Below are 13,691 nucleotides of genomic sequence, written 5' to 3'. Positions count from 1 at the left end.
TTGAACCGCCAGCCCTCTGGATAGCAGTCAAGTGCTTTTAGCCACTATGCTACCAGAGCTCCTATGCTAAGGAGTTTCAAATAGTAGGATTGTAAGCTAAGTGCTAAGATGATTCTGGCTACCTCATGGAGAGCTAGTAGGATACGGGCCAGAATGGCCCCAAGGAGACCAGGTCAGAGGCTATTGTGACAGTCTTGTAAAAGATTTGGTGGCTTGGGCTAGGATAGTGGCAGTGAAAATGGCATGGAGTGGACAATCTTGAGAGCTCTTCAGAAAGTAAAATCAGCAGGTCTTGGAAACTTATTGGATGTGGGTAGAGGATTAGAAGGAGAAAGAAATCAAGGATGGCTCTTACATTTCTGACTCAAGTGACAAGAATGATGATGGTGCTGTTTATTGAGAAAGAGAGCATATTTGGGAAGGACAGATCAGAAGAGGAAAGATCAGTTTGGTTTGGGCCATATTGAGTTTACCTGTGAGAAAGTTAAGCGGCGATATCTTGCAGACAGTTGGGTATGTGGGTCTGGAGTTTAGAAGAAAAAGGCTGGGAGATTTAAGAGTCAGCAGTTACTTGGAGTATTTAATAAATTAATTGGCACAGTTGGGTTCCAGATAGTCACATTGTTTCCACTTACTCTGATGAGTTTTTTTTCTTTCTTTCTTTTAGTGACCAAACATGAAAAGATTAGGAGAATTTAAATCCTTCAGAGGTTAGCGTAGTTAAATCCAGAGACCATTCAGTCACTGTAATTAAAGAAATATGCAGGAAGAAAAGGTTGTGAGTAGTTGCACCTTCCTATTAAGAAACACAAAATCATGGTAGTTGCAGATGTGGCAAATAAATATTAAGGAATTGTAAGAACAGAAAACCAAACTCAATGCCGTCGAGTTGAATCCGACTCATAGTGACCCATCCTTGGGTCTCCGAGGCCTATCTCTACCGAAGTAGATTGTCCAATCTTCCTTCCAAGGAGTGGCTGTGGGTTTGAACCACTAGCCTTTTTGTTAGCAATCAGATGCCTTAGGTACTACGCCAGCAGAGCTCCTAAAATGTTTTGAGTCATTTTATTTTTATCAGAATCCCTGGCACAATCTAGAGCTGTGTCCTAGGGCATTAAATGTCCATACACAGAGCTCATAAAAGGTGTGCTTTCACATCAGTATAATGATTTCACCTCAGTCTTTATAACATGTTCAAATGCATGGCATCTGTTACCTTAGGCCAGCCATGGTGGAGCAGGTGGTATGACTGTTGTTGTTGTTGTTGTTGTAATGTGCCGTCGAGTCGGACCCTACTCATAGCGACCCCTCCTTGGGTTTCCAAGGCAGTATCACTGCAGAAGTAGATTGCCCCATCTTCCTTCCGAGGAGTAGCTGGTGGGTTTGAACCGCCAGCTTTCTGGTTAGCAGTCACGTGCCTTAGGCACTACGCTACCAGAGCTCCCCATCCACCAAACCAAGAAAGAAACTGGGGCTCACAAAGAATCAATGACTTACTTAAGATTAGCAATTAAGTTTTGGCACTGGAACTTGAATGTGCCTTTCGTTTCCAGATCCTCACTCTTTGTCCTTTAAGGAACTGATACTCTGTGATTATTCTTTAGTTTTAAGAATACATAATTATTTCTGTAATTTTCCCGTCTGTGCTAAGTGAAGCCTGGCATGGTAATCCAAATTGGAGAAAAAGCATGTTGTATTTTTCTTGAAGCCTGTTTATCTTTATTTGAAGTGGCATAGTTCAGCACTCCTCGAAAGGAAGGTTGGGCAATCTACTCCGTAGTGATGCTGCCTCGGAAACCCAAGGAGGGGTCACTATGAGTTGGGTCTGACTCGACGGCACATAACAACAGTGAAGCACTTGGCTGCTAACTGAAAGGTTGGTGGTTCAAGTTTAGTCAGAGTGCCTCCTCTGCTTCTGAAAGATCAGCCATTGAAAACTCCGTAGAGCACAGTTCTACTGTGACACATATGAGGTCACCATGAGTTGGAATTGACAGCAGGCTTTTTGTCTTATTTGTCTTTATTAGACTTGGAGGGAGACAGTCTACTTCTGTAGTGATACTGCCTTGGAAGCCCAAGGAGGGGTCGCTGTGAGTCGGGTCCAACTCAGTGGCACATAACAACAACAACAGACTTGGAGGAGAGGAGGTAGTTTCAGTCACTAAAATTTGGTGACCCACACTGGTTAGTTGATGAAGGCAGTTCTGACTCAAAGGCTTATCCAAGGTTGAAAAACCTGATTGCGATAATCTCACAGTTGTCCTGTTTATAAGAAAGAGGTAATTATATTAATAATACCCAAAGGAAATAAGTATTAGTTGTGCATTTGATTCTGTGCTATAAAAATAAATCTTTCCTTAGACTTGAGTAAGTATATACTTCCATTCCATATCTTAGTTAAATGTTTCTGAAATGTAAGATTTTAAGGGTTTTAGTGAAGTAATAAGATGTCTTTATAGTAGGCAAGGAGTTTTGGTGTTGCAGTGGTTAAAGCAATCAGCTCCTAACCCGAAAGTTGGCAGTTCGAGCCCACCAGCCACTCTGTGGGAGAAAGATGTGGCAGTCTGCTTCTGTAAAGATTTACAGCCTTGGAACCCTATGGGGCAATTCTGCTCTGACCTATAGAGTTGTTACGAGTGAGAATTGGCTCAATGACAGTGGGTTTGGTTTGTTTATAATGGCAACTAAAATGAGTTATTTCCTGTAATTCATTTTTATGAAAGCTAGTGTTGTAGAATAGGTTATCACTGGTGTACAGTTGACTGCTAACCAGAAGGTTGGCGGTTCAACCCCACCAGGCACTTCGTGGAAGGAAGACTATGCAATCTACTTCTGTAAAGATTTATACCTCGGAAACCCGAAGGGGATCACTGTGAGTTGGAATAAACTCAATGGTAGTGAGTTTGGTTTTTCTTTTAATAAGGCAAAGAGTTTCCAAGTGTTCCACGTCTGTTCTTTGGTCTCCTAATTTGCATCATCATCCGCCTACACCCAGCTGTCTTGCCTTCACATTCCTTTGATTTAGTTGCTTGAGTTGTGTCTTAAAGTAATTCTTGGAGTTGTTGTACCATGGACCAAAGTCTGAAATGTTATCATTTTATAATACAGCCACACCTTCTCTCATGGTAGGTGCGGTCCAGGGAGATAGACTCTCTGGTTTGTTCAGAGGGGCAATATTTAATTGACTCATAAGCAGAAGAGGAATAGGGTTAAAATTACATTCTTACTTGACATGAGCGATTAGACATTAGATGTTTGTGTTCTTAATATGGTCTGCTTCTAGAATATGAGCAGGTCTTATTTTATTAATTTTTCATATTAATTTTGGCACCTGTGTTGTGAAATTCATTGGGTTGCAAGCTCTAAGGAAGGACTATTTTTGCTCATCTCTATTCATTGTCTTAGCACAGTCCCCACTGGCATCTATCTTTCCCACTCTGCCCCTCAGTAGAGTGATGGCTGGTGACAGCCATGAGTTAGTATAGACCCAAAAGATTCTAAGTGAATTGGGGGTTATTTTGGCTTGCATGCTTTGCAGTGGGGAAGACGATGAGTTGGCGTCTTTGGAGAAAATCATGATGCAGGTAAGCTGTAGGGGAAAGTCCACACCTTTGTTATACCTTTTCTTGATTTCCAGAATACCATTTCCTCATGGTACTATATTACTTTAAAAACTTCAGTGGCTTCTTATGGCTTTCAGAATCAAAGCCAAACACCAAACTAACGTTTAGGTTCTTACACCTTTTGACCCTTCTTTCCCAGTGCTCTTCAGCCAGACTCGTCTATTTATTGTTTCCCATGTATGTGAGACGTTTGTCCTTTGTGCCTTTTCCCCTTCCATCAGCCCTTTGCTCCCTCTCTACTTCCAAGGATCACAGAGAAGAAGCACTTAGCAGTGTGGAGCATGGGAAAGGTTTCACTGAACCAAGGCTTGAGAGGCTGGAAGAATTTTCATGGCAAAGGAAGAACAGGATATTTCAGTTGAAAAGCACAGCATGTGCAAATATATTGAGGTGTGAGAGATTGTGACAAATTTTGGGAATGACGTAACCTTTGACACCTAGCCTAGAGGCTTGAGTTGTCTGGGACTTTAATAATCATCACATACAGTTCATGAGTTCTCTCTTCTTCCTTCTCTGCAGTAAAGGGATCTCTTTTACAACATCCTGGACGGATATTTAGTTAGCCTGTTAGCAGCATCAGTGAGTTTGCTGCTTTATGAGTCTACGTGTTCTTTTTTTTTTTAATTTTATTTTGATTTGGGTGAAGATTTACAGAGTAAATTCACTTTTCATACAGCAGTTCACATAATATACTTTGTCTCATGTCATTGACCAAAATTTACAATGCAACAGCTCCCCTCCCACTTCCTCCCCATAGTTACCTCTTCCCAGTGTCCATCCCTCCATACTCTTCTGTGCCCTGAGCTGTCTCCCTGTGCATAAGCAGCCCTTCCTTCTCCCATGATTGTTCTCTCCAGGGCGTGTGTCTACTTGAGGTAAATGTTTAATTCACATGCCTGTACTTTGTTTGGCTGGAAACCACAGGTGTGGATTCAATTCCAGACCTGCAGGGCAGCTAGGGGCCATAGTCTCAGTGGTTCCACCAGGCTCTATTGGACCAGCAAACCTGGTCCCCACCTTCTTTTTTTTTTTTGCCTCCAAATGATTTTGAGTTTTGTTCCATATTGTTCTCCCTCTCTATGCAGGATCTCCTACATCCCTTCCAAGTGGATGACAGTGGTAGCCAGGCACCATCTAGTTCTTCTGGTCTCATAGTTGTATAGGTTGCAGATTGGATGGTGTATCAGTCGCTAGGACTGATTGTTTCCATTAATTTTGATTTTCTTCTTCTTGACGAGGAGAGACCCATTGTTGCATCTAGATGGCAGCTTGCCAGCTTTTAAGATCCCAGTCGCTACTCGCCAAAGTAGGAGGTGGAACAATGTTTTGTATAGTATGTTATGCCAATTGAGCTTGATGTCCCCTGTGACTATGGTCCCAAGCCCGCAGGATCAACTACTTGGTCACTCTGGGTAGCTGGCTGTGACCAAGCAATGACCATAACCTTGCCCCTTGTCAGCTCTACTATACACCTGGGAATTCTGATCATTCACATAAACTTATAGGCCCATTGTCTGCCAACCCTATATATGATCTTGGATACACTCCCCATTTAGACATACCTGATTGTTTAGCCTGTCCTCCTATCTATCTGTCCATATACCCATGTTTGCTTTCACTGACAACTCAGTATTGTATATGCAAAAGGGTTCATATTTGTTGTCTGTACTGCCCATGTACCTCTCTATGTCTTTCTCATCCTCAATGCTGCCATATTGGTCACTCACATTTGGTACATTGCCCTTCTCTTCACCCAAATCAGTATTTATCTCTATCTATCTAACAGCATTCCCTCCCCTCCCCTCCCACCCCTGGTAACCAACAAAGAAAATGTCCTCCAATAGATAAACCTTTCCTTAACTTTTACAATAACGGACTAATACAATATTTGTCCTTTTGTGACTGACTTATTTCACTCAGCATAATGTCCTCCAAAGTCTACGTGTTCTTTAGACTGTCCTTGAGAATGTGGATTCTGGAGCCAACCTACTTGTGGGCAAATCTTAGTTCCACTGTTCTCAGGCTTTGTGACCTTTGTGACCTTTATCACTGTGTCTTGATTACCCTGTCTATAAAATGCAGATAATAGTATTATCTATCTTATGTAGTTGGTATGAGGATTAAATGAGTTAATTCATATAAAGCTCCCAGAACAATGCCAGGCACATGTTAAAGGTTAAATAACTGTTGCTGTTGGTGGCCCAGTTTTTCCATATTTTTCCTAGTTTTGCTCTACAATTATTTATCTTCTATATGACAGCCTGTTAAGTACTTCCTTTAGACATAGAATGTGAGACTGTCTGATAGATGAGTAAATGGAGGCCTTAAGCAGATAAGTGACCTGCCCAGCCAGCAAGTGGCAGAACTGAGACCACGTCCAAAACATTTGACTTCTGGTGGAGCCTGTTTCTCTCTAGTTGAATTAGTATACAGGCTTCATATTTAGGCCTGGTGCATCTCATTTTTCTGGTTTGAGCCCATATAGTTCTGGTCTGTGGTGATTTGGACAGGCTCATGTATGCACTCTGGTCTCCTTAACACAGTAGTGGTTCAGGAGGTAAAACAGGAGTGGGTGTGGGTCTGGTCCTCCCCATGCTACCTTTAGGCCGAAGCACATGGATGGAGATCTTCAGTCAGTAGCCCACTTTTCTGTGTCTTTGTCTGCAAGGTGGATCAGTATAACTTTCCACCTAGACTCTCAGCAGTTCCCTGCAGTTTAGTAGACATCATTTTGTTCCCGAAATCTCTGGCTCTTTATAACAAGCTATGCCCAGAAAGAAAGGTTGAACAGGATGAGGTTACTGAGGTTTAGAGAGTCCAGAGTCTCATCCAGGTCATGAGAGAGTAAGTGGTAAATCTGGCGCCATGCTCTAATCCGAGTTTCCTATTTCAGTCTGACTCTGTTAGACTTTTCTTCTCTCACACAGTGCCTCACGTGGTGCCCTGCACTTGAGGGCTACCTGGATAGTTACTGGGTGGATGGCAGAACACATAGTGGGAAGATGTTAGAAGATGAAGAATATGAAATTCATTAGCAATTGACATGTCAGCAAAATCTGATAAAAATAGCAAAACTGTCTTTGTTTTTAACTTTGCATATGTAGAATTTTTATTAGTAGTAAGCAGGAGTTGTCTGGGAAATTGTGAACCATACAGCACTTGAGGTGCAGGTAAACTTAAAGGGCAAAAAGTTTTGGTGGCTGTAGGACTTGAGTGCTGCCTTTAGATTTAGAGAGAACAAGCCTCACTTTTTGAAAGTTGATAATTGGGTTAACAAGGGCAAAAGGTACTATGGTAGTTAAGTTTGTGTATCAACTTGGCTGGGCCTGGTTGAGTAGCTAGGCAGCTGGATGTAGTTATTCCACATGGTGAGATTGGTAATTAACTCCATGGTGGACTCTGTTGGAGCAGCTAAGTAGCTACTTTAGGGATGTGGTCTGCTTCCAGAATATAAGAAGCAAATTTGAGGAAGATCTCTATCTTATAGCACACTTGAACCGTTCATGTAGCCAAGGCATTGTTCAACAGCCTGCCATGACCTGCCAGTCTTGGGACTTCTTCTGGACTTGAATTAGTGGCCTGCCATGTTGTTTGGTAACATTGAGACTGTGCCTTTTGACTTCTTAACTTTGGGCTTGTCAGCCTCAGCAGCAACAGCTCTCTGAGTGAAGAAAAGCCTCCAGCTTCAGTGGGCCAGGAGCAGGAGGCAGAGCTGAAGCCCAAGGTTGAAGGGCTTTCACCCAGCTGCTAGAGCCTGGCACTTTGAACTCAGACTTAAAGCCTCCAGAATTCTAGGAGAATAAACTCCTGTTTGTTTAAGCCATCTCATTTGTGGTATATAACCTGTCAGAGCAGCACTAGGTAACCAAATAGGTACTAAGGGCAGCTTTTATAGATGAGGGGAAATGATGGTGCTAAGAGAGGTTTTAAGCACTTGTCTCCAGACTGCAAAGAACCCCAGGGTTTATCTGGGCAAAAGGAGGAGGATGGAAAGGTGGTAAAGAACATGAGCTCTGGAGCTAAGGGTTCACTTACTGGCAGTGTGGCCTCAGACAAGTTACGTCACTTCTTGGTGCAGCTGTAAAATGGAGAGGTCAAAATAGTTTACTATTACTGTTAGAAGGAGCTCTGGTAGCATAGTGCCTAAGGCTGCTAACCAGGGCCTAAGGAGCTCTGGTAGCACAGTGCCTAAGACTGCTAACCAGAAGACTGGTGGTTCAAACCCACCAGCCACTCCTCAGAAGGAAGGTTGGACAATCTACTTCCATAGTGATACCGACTTGGAAACCCAGGGAGGGGTCACTGTGAGTCGGGTCCAATTCGAGGGCACATAACAACAACAACAACATTACTGTTAGAAGGAATAAATGATATTAAAAACCAAACCCACTGCTGTCAAGTTGATTCCAACTCATAGTGACCCTGTCAGATGGAGTAGAACGGCCCCATAAGGTTTCTAAGGCTGAAATCTTCACAGAAGCAGGCTGCCAAGTCTTTCTCCCACAGAGCAGCTGATGGGTTTAAACTGCCGACCTTTCAATTAGCAGTCAGGTAGGTGCTTTAATCACTACACCATCAGAACACCTTTAAATGATACTAGCATATAAACTGTTTTGCACAGTGCCTGGAATTAGTATTCAAATTAATAATTCAGAGCTTCCTAACCTGTATGCCATTCCCAATTGAATGGGTTACAACTGTGCTAATTAATGCCCTCAAACCTGAGTCATACAAATACTGTTTTCTTAGTATGTCTTGATGTGAAAAAGTTGGGAAGCACAGTGTAAGCTACTATCTGGCCCTGTGGTATTCACTCTGGGGCCTCAGGGCAGACCGAGAGACCTGGGTTCTGTGCTACCTCCCTCCATACCCACTAGCTCCACTTTTGATATTAGGGTTGTATTTAAAATATTGTAATAATTTAAAATTCTCTTATTGTAAAAGCAACATATATAGATCACAGAAGATTAAAAATACAGAGTAGCAAAGTAAAATATATAGACTGGGCAATCTACGTCCGGAAAGATTTATTGCCTCGGAAACCCAGTGGGGGTCACTGAGTCGGAATCAACTCAGTGGCAGTGGGTTTGGTTTTGTTTTTTAATGTCTTTCCAGGTCTTTATATATATATATACACACACGCATGTATTTTGTATCTATGTGGGAAATGCCTCTGTGTTTTTTAATACTAATATGAGGTCATTCTCTAATACTCGTTTATAACCTACTTTTTTGTTTTTCAGCATGTGAGCATTAATCCCTGTAGTATTAATGGAGGGTGGTATTCTCACATTCAATCTACTTCTGTAGTGATACTGCCTCAGAAACCCAAGGAGGGTTCGCTATGAGTTGGGTCCAACTGGACAGCACACAACAACACCAACAACATATACTTGTATACGGAAGCTCTGGTGGTATAGTGCCTAAGGCATTTAACTGCTAACCAGAAGGCTGGCAAATCAAACCCATCAGCCACTGCAGAAAGAGGACAGGGCAATCTGCTTCCATAAAGATTTACTGCCTCAAAAACCCAGTGGAGTTACTATGAGTTGGAATTGACTCAATGGCAGTAGATTTTTGGTTTTATATACTTGTATAGATGCCTTCTCCAAAGCACAGTCAGTTACTATCCTGAATTTATTCTTTGAATGCTATATGGAGACCCTTTTCTCCTCATCCAAAATATAAATGAACACACATACAGTCATGTACCACATAATATCCATTGAGGCAGTGTGTGACCACACATACATCTGTGGTCCTGTAAGGTTATAATAGAGTTTGGAAATCCCAGTCAGAGAATAAGATGTAGTAGGTGTAACTAGATGTAGAAAACAGCTTTCTAACACGACATGTGTATCTCATGTCTCTTGTATAAAAGTAATTGTGCTATCAGGTGAATAATGGTATAGTATGCAATATTGTAATATGGTGTTTACACAATGTCCAAATCATATAATGTCCTATTTCATAAACCATATCATAGATGATAAGCAATGCATGACTATATATATATATATATATATATATATATATATATGTATTAAAAAAAAAAAAAAAAAAACCTCACTGCCATCGAGTTAGTTCCGACTCATAGCTACCCACTTTGGGTTTCTGAGGCAGTAAATCTTTATGGAAGTAGATTGTCCAGTCTTCCTTCTGCGGTGTGGCTGGTGGATTTAAATAGCCAACCTTCTGGTTAGCAGTCAAATGCTTTAGGCACTATGCCATAAACACACATGTATATATATGCCCCTATATTGTACTTTATCTTACACACACACACACACACATTCCTTTATTTGTTAATAGTCTTGAGAATTGTAAAAAATTCAAGGTTCAGAACAAGGTTGATCCTCTTTAGCAAGATACCTGATTTTCTTACATCTCTCATATTTTAGGCCTTTGCACAGTTTGATGCCGAGGGTGATGGCACAGTTGATGCTGAGAACATGTTGGAGGCCCTCAAGAATTCCAGTGGCGCTAATCTTCAGGGGGAACTGAGCCACATCATCAGACAACTGCAGGCCTGTTCTCTTGTTCCAGGTAATAGTGCCTAAGGCTGAAGAATGCTGTCTTAGAACCAAAATGAACTTTGCTGTGCTATGCATTGTAATTAGGTTGTGAGCTGTGGACACCATGAAATAAACTGTTCTACTCAAACAGAAATTCATTAGGCATATGATCTGAATTAGTGTTCAGTGTAACCATCTCTTCTGTTCCCTAATGCATTGATGGCTGAGCAGTTCTGCCATTTTTAATGAACCTTTGTCACAAGACAACCTTCCTTGGTGGATCTCATTATTTCACTCTCTCAAGAGGCCCTCCCTTGCCCGTGCTCTTACTTTTTCTTAGAATTCTGGTTTTTTTGTTGTTGTTGTTTTTTGTCTTGCAACACTGTTACAATTGTAGTTAGTTAATTAGTCCTGTAATTATTTGTTAAGTGTCTTCACGCCTATGCCTATGCTGTGAGCTTCAAAAGGAAAGGGATCTTCTCTCTTATTTCTGCTAGGCCCTCCCATTTAGCTCATTTTTTGGTATATGTGTAGGCAGTCAGTAAATATTTATTTTTTAGGAAGCTAATCCTTAATTAAATCCCTCCGAGATTTAAATTAAGCAGTGCTTCTACGGGCATTCCCTGGGTCAAATGAGCTGTGTTCCTAAGATTGTCCATAAGTGGAATATGTAGGTTATTTGCAACAGGTATAGATTTTTTAGCCTTACTTTACTGTAAGAAAAAGAACTCTGGTATCACGGTGGTTAAAGCATTTGGCTTCTAACCAAAAGGTTGGCAATTTGAACCCACCAGCCACTCCACAGGAGAAAGAAGAGGCACTCCGCTTCCGTAAAGATCAAGAGCCTTGGAATCCCTCTGGGGGAGTTCTCCTCTGTCCTGTGGGGTCACTGTGAGTTGGAATCAACGCAGTGACAGTGGGTGGGTTTAGGGCAAGAAAAGGCTCACTGCCTTTTCAATGATTTAAAAGCCACACCTGCAGCAAGTGAAGGTGATAGTGATGAAGAATTTGTGCCAGTGGAAGTTGGTTCATTTGTTTCACAGTGATACTAACTTACGTAACATTAAAGGGCAAATAGGATTTGTCATAGTCAGCAGGGGATTTACTGGCCTATGTTTTTGTATGATTTCTTTTTGAGGCTCAGACTTACATAAAGAGAAACGTAATAAATTTAGACTTTCTTTCTTCCAGCGAGAAAACAATTTGCACTTGAAAGGAAAAAAACACTGCACATCATCCTATTAGTGTCATTGTATCCTACCTAAGAACCTTTTCTGCTCTGTGTACTCAGATCATATTACTTAGCATAGCTAGGGTAGCAGTGGAGACAAATCATTGTAAATCTAATCGCCCTTGACACTTCTGGCTTGCTGCTGAGCAGTGTATCGCACTAGAGAAGGATAGTTTCTGTATCTTAGTAAAGAATGTATATTTTCATTCCTTCCTCAAATTGTCTTTAATTGTGTAATTTTTATAGATCATTATAGGGAGCTCTGGTGGCATAGTACCTAAGGAATTTGACTGCTAACCAGAAGGCTAGCGGTTCAAACCCACCAGCCACTTCTCAGAAGGAAGGTTGGGCAATCTATTTCTGTAGTGATACCACCCCGGAAACCCAAGGAGGGGTCACTCTTGAGTCAGATCCAACTCGATGGCAGTGGTTTGGTTTTGGTTTTCATAGGTAGCTTGTACTTGTTAACTTTTTCCTAGTCTCAGAAGGGGATATTGCATGATTTAAAATCAGGAAGGGGGTGTGTCAGGGTTATATCCTTTCACCATACACAGTCTGTATTCTGAGAAATAACTCAAGAAGCTGAACTATATGAAGAAGAACGCAGCAGCTTCAGGATTGGAGGAAGACTCATTAACAACCTGCAATATGCAGGTGACACAACCTTGCTTGCTAGAAGTGAAGAGGTCTTGAAGCACTTACTGACAAAGATCAAAGACTACAGTCTTCAGTATGTGTTACTCCATAAAAGTTAAAGTAAACATAAAGAAAATGAAAATCCTCACAATTTGACCAATAAGCAATATCGTGATAAATGGAGAAAAGATTGAAGGGGGATTTTATTTTACTTGGATCCATAGCTAGCACTCATGGAAAGAGCAATCAAGATATCAGATGTTGTATTTTACTGGGCAAATCTGCTGCAAAAGACCTCTTTAAAGTGTTAAGAGACAAAGATGTCACTTTGAAGACTAAGGTGCACCTAACCTGGGCCATGGTATTTTCAATTGCCTCATAAATGCATGTGAAAGCTGGACAGTGAATAAGGAAGACTTTAAATTGTGTTGGTGAGGAAAGCTGAAAATACCATGGGCTTCCAGAAGAATGAACAAGTCTGTCCTGGAAGAAGTGCAGCCAGAATGCTCCTTGGTAGTGAGAATGGCTAGACTTCATCTCACCTACTTTGGTCATGATGTCAGAAGGGACCATTCCCTGGAGAAGGATATCATGCTTAGTAAAATAGAGGGTCAGTGAAAAAGCGGAAGGCCCTCAACAAGATGGACTGACACAGTGACTGCAACAACGGGCTCAAGCCTAGCAAGGATTATGGGGATGGCCCGGGACCTGGCGTTGTTTTGTCCTGTTGTGCATAGGGTCAGTGTGAGTCGGAGCCGAGTTAATGGCACCTTACAGCATAACAGCAACACAGTGGTTAAAATTAAATTATGTTTAAGTAGTATATATCTTGGAATTTTCATGTGATTCCCAACTTTGCAGTACCAGATTGTGACAAGCATCAGGCAGCTTTGTGTGGATACTTCACAAAGATTTTTTGGGCAAGGGAGGAGTAGAGACCAGAGACTCCACGAATAGGTACTAGTTAACATGGCTTTTGTTTCTGATCCTATGAGGAGAGGGGTAGGTCAGGTTGAGGAAGACTGAGGATCTAGATCTCAAGGCACTTAAATAGTGGGCTCATGACTTAGGACTTTCTCAGTCACCCTTTTCAGAACTTTACATCAACACCCACTTTAAAGAATTGTTTAATCACAATCTTAGGGTGAACCTTTGTAAGCTGAGGTTGCCTCTGTGGTAGGATCTCACAGTGTCCTAGGCCCTTTCTCCAGCCCCCTCCCACGTTGTGAAATTATGCCCACCAGCTGTCTATCCAGTGATTCACCCGTTCTCTTCATACACTAAAACTTGTTCCTTTCATATCTTTTTGGATTGGTGCTTAAGTATTTAAAAGAGAGACAGCACCTTTGCCTAAGTCATTGCTCGTTTCAACAAATAGAAGACATTTTCCCATTACAAGAGTCAGTTTGGTTTTGATGAGAGTTCTGAGCAAATCCATGCAGCGTCAGCGGTGTCAATAAGTAAGGGGCTTGTATATTACTCTGGGGGTCTGCTAAAAGAAAAACTGTAAAAGGAGGGGGAAAGGATGGCATAGACATTTGAGTTTTCAGAAATCAAGCCAGTTTTGGATAGGGGGCATAGCCAAAATGGGCTGTTTGTTCATGTCTTCTGCCCATTTTTTAATTGGATTGTTTGTCTTTTTGTTATTGAGGTGTTGGAGTGTTCTATAAATTCTAGAGATAAGTC

The 13,691-nt window shown here is 41.6% G+C and overlaps 1 protein-coding gene across 1 annotated transcript in view; it reads left to right on the top strand.

Annotated features, from left to right (window-relative positions):
• ZZEF1 (zinc finger ZZ-type and EF-hand domain containing 1) overlaps nucleotides 1-13,691 on the top strand; it is a 155,797-nt gene that overhangs the window by 8,668 nt on the left and 133,438 nt on the right. The window contains exon 2 of the mRNA XM_007937490.2: nucleotides 10,025-10,169. Within this exon, the coding sequence (XP_007935681.1) occupies nucleotides 10,025-10,169 (145 nt within the window). The remainder of the gene's footprint in view (nucleotides 1-10,024; nucleotides 10,170-13,691) is intronic.

Source organism: Orycteropus afer, unplaced genomic scaffold (assembly GCF_000298275.1).
Source record: "Orycteropus afer afer isolate SDZICR_OR568_19922 unplaced genomic scaffold, OryAfe1.0 scaffold00042, whole genome shotgun sequence".
Taxonomy (NCBI): domain Eukaryota; kingdom Metazoa; phylum Chordata; class Mammalia; order Tubulidentata; family Orycteropodidae; genus Orycteropus; species Orycteropus afer.
The sequence above is the reverse complement of the archived record's forward strand: the minus strand, read 5'-3'. Positions and strand labels throughout refer to the sequence as shown.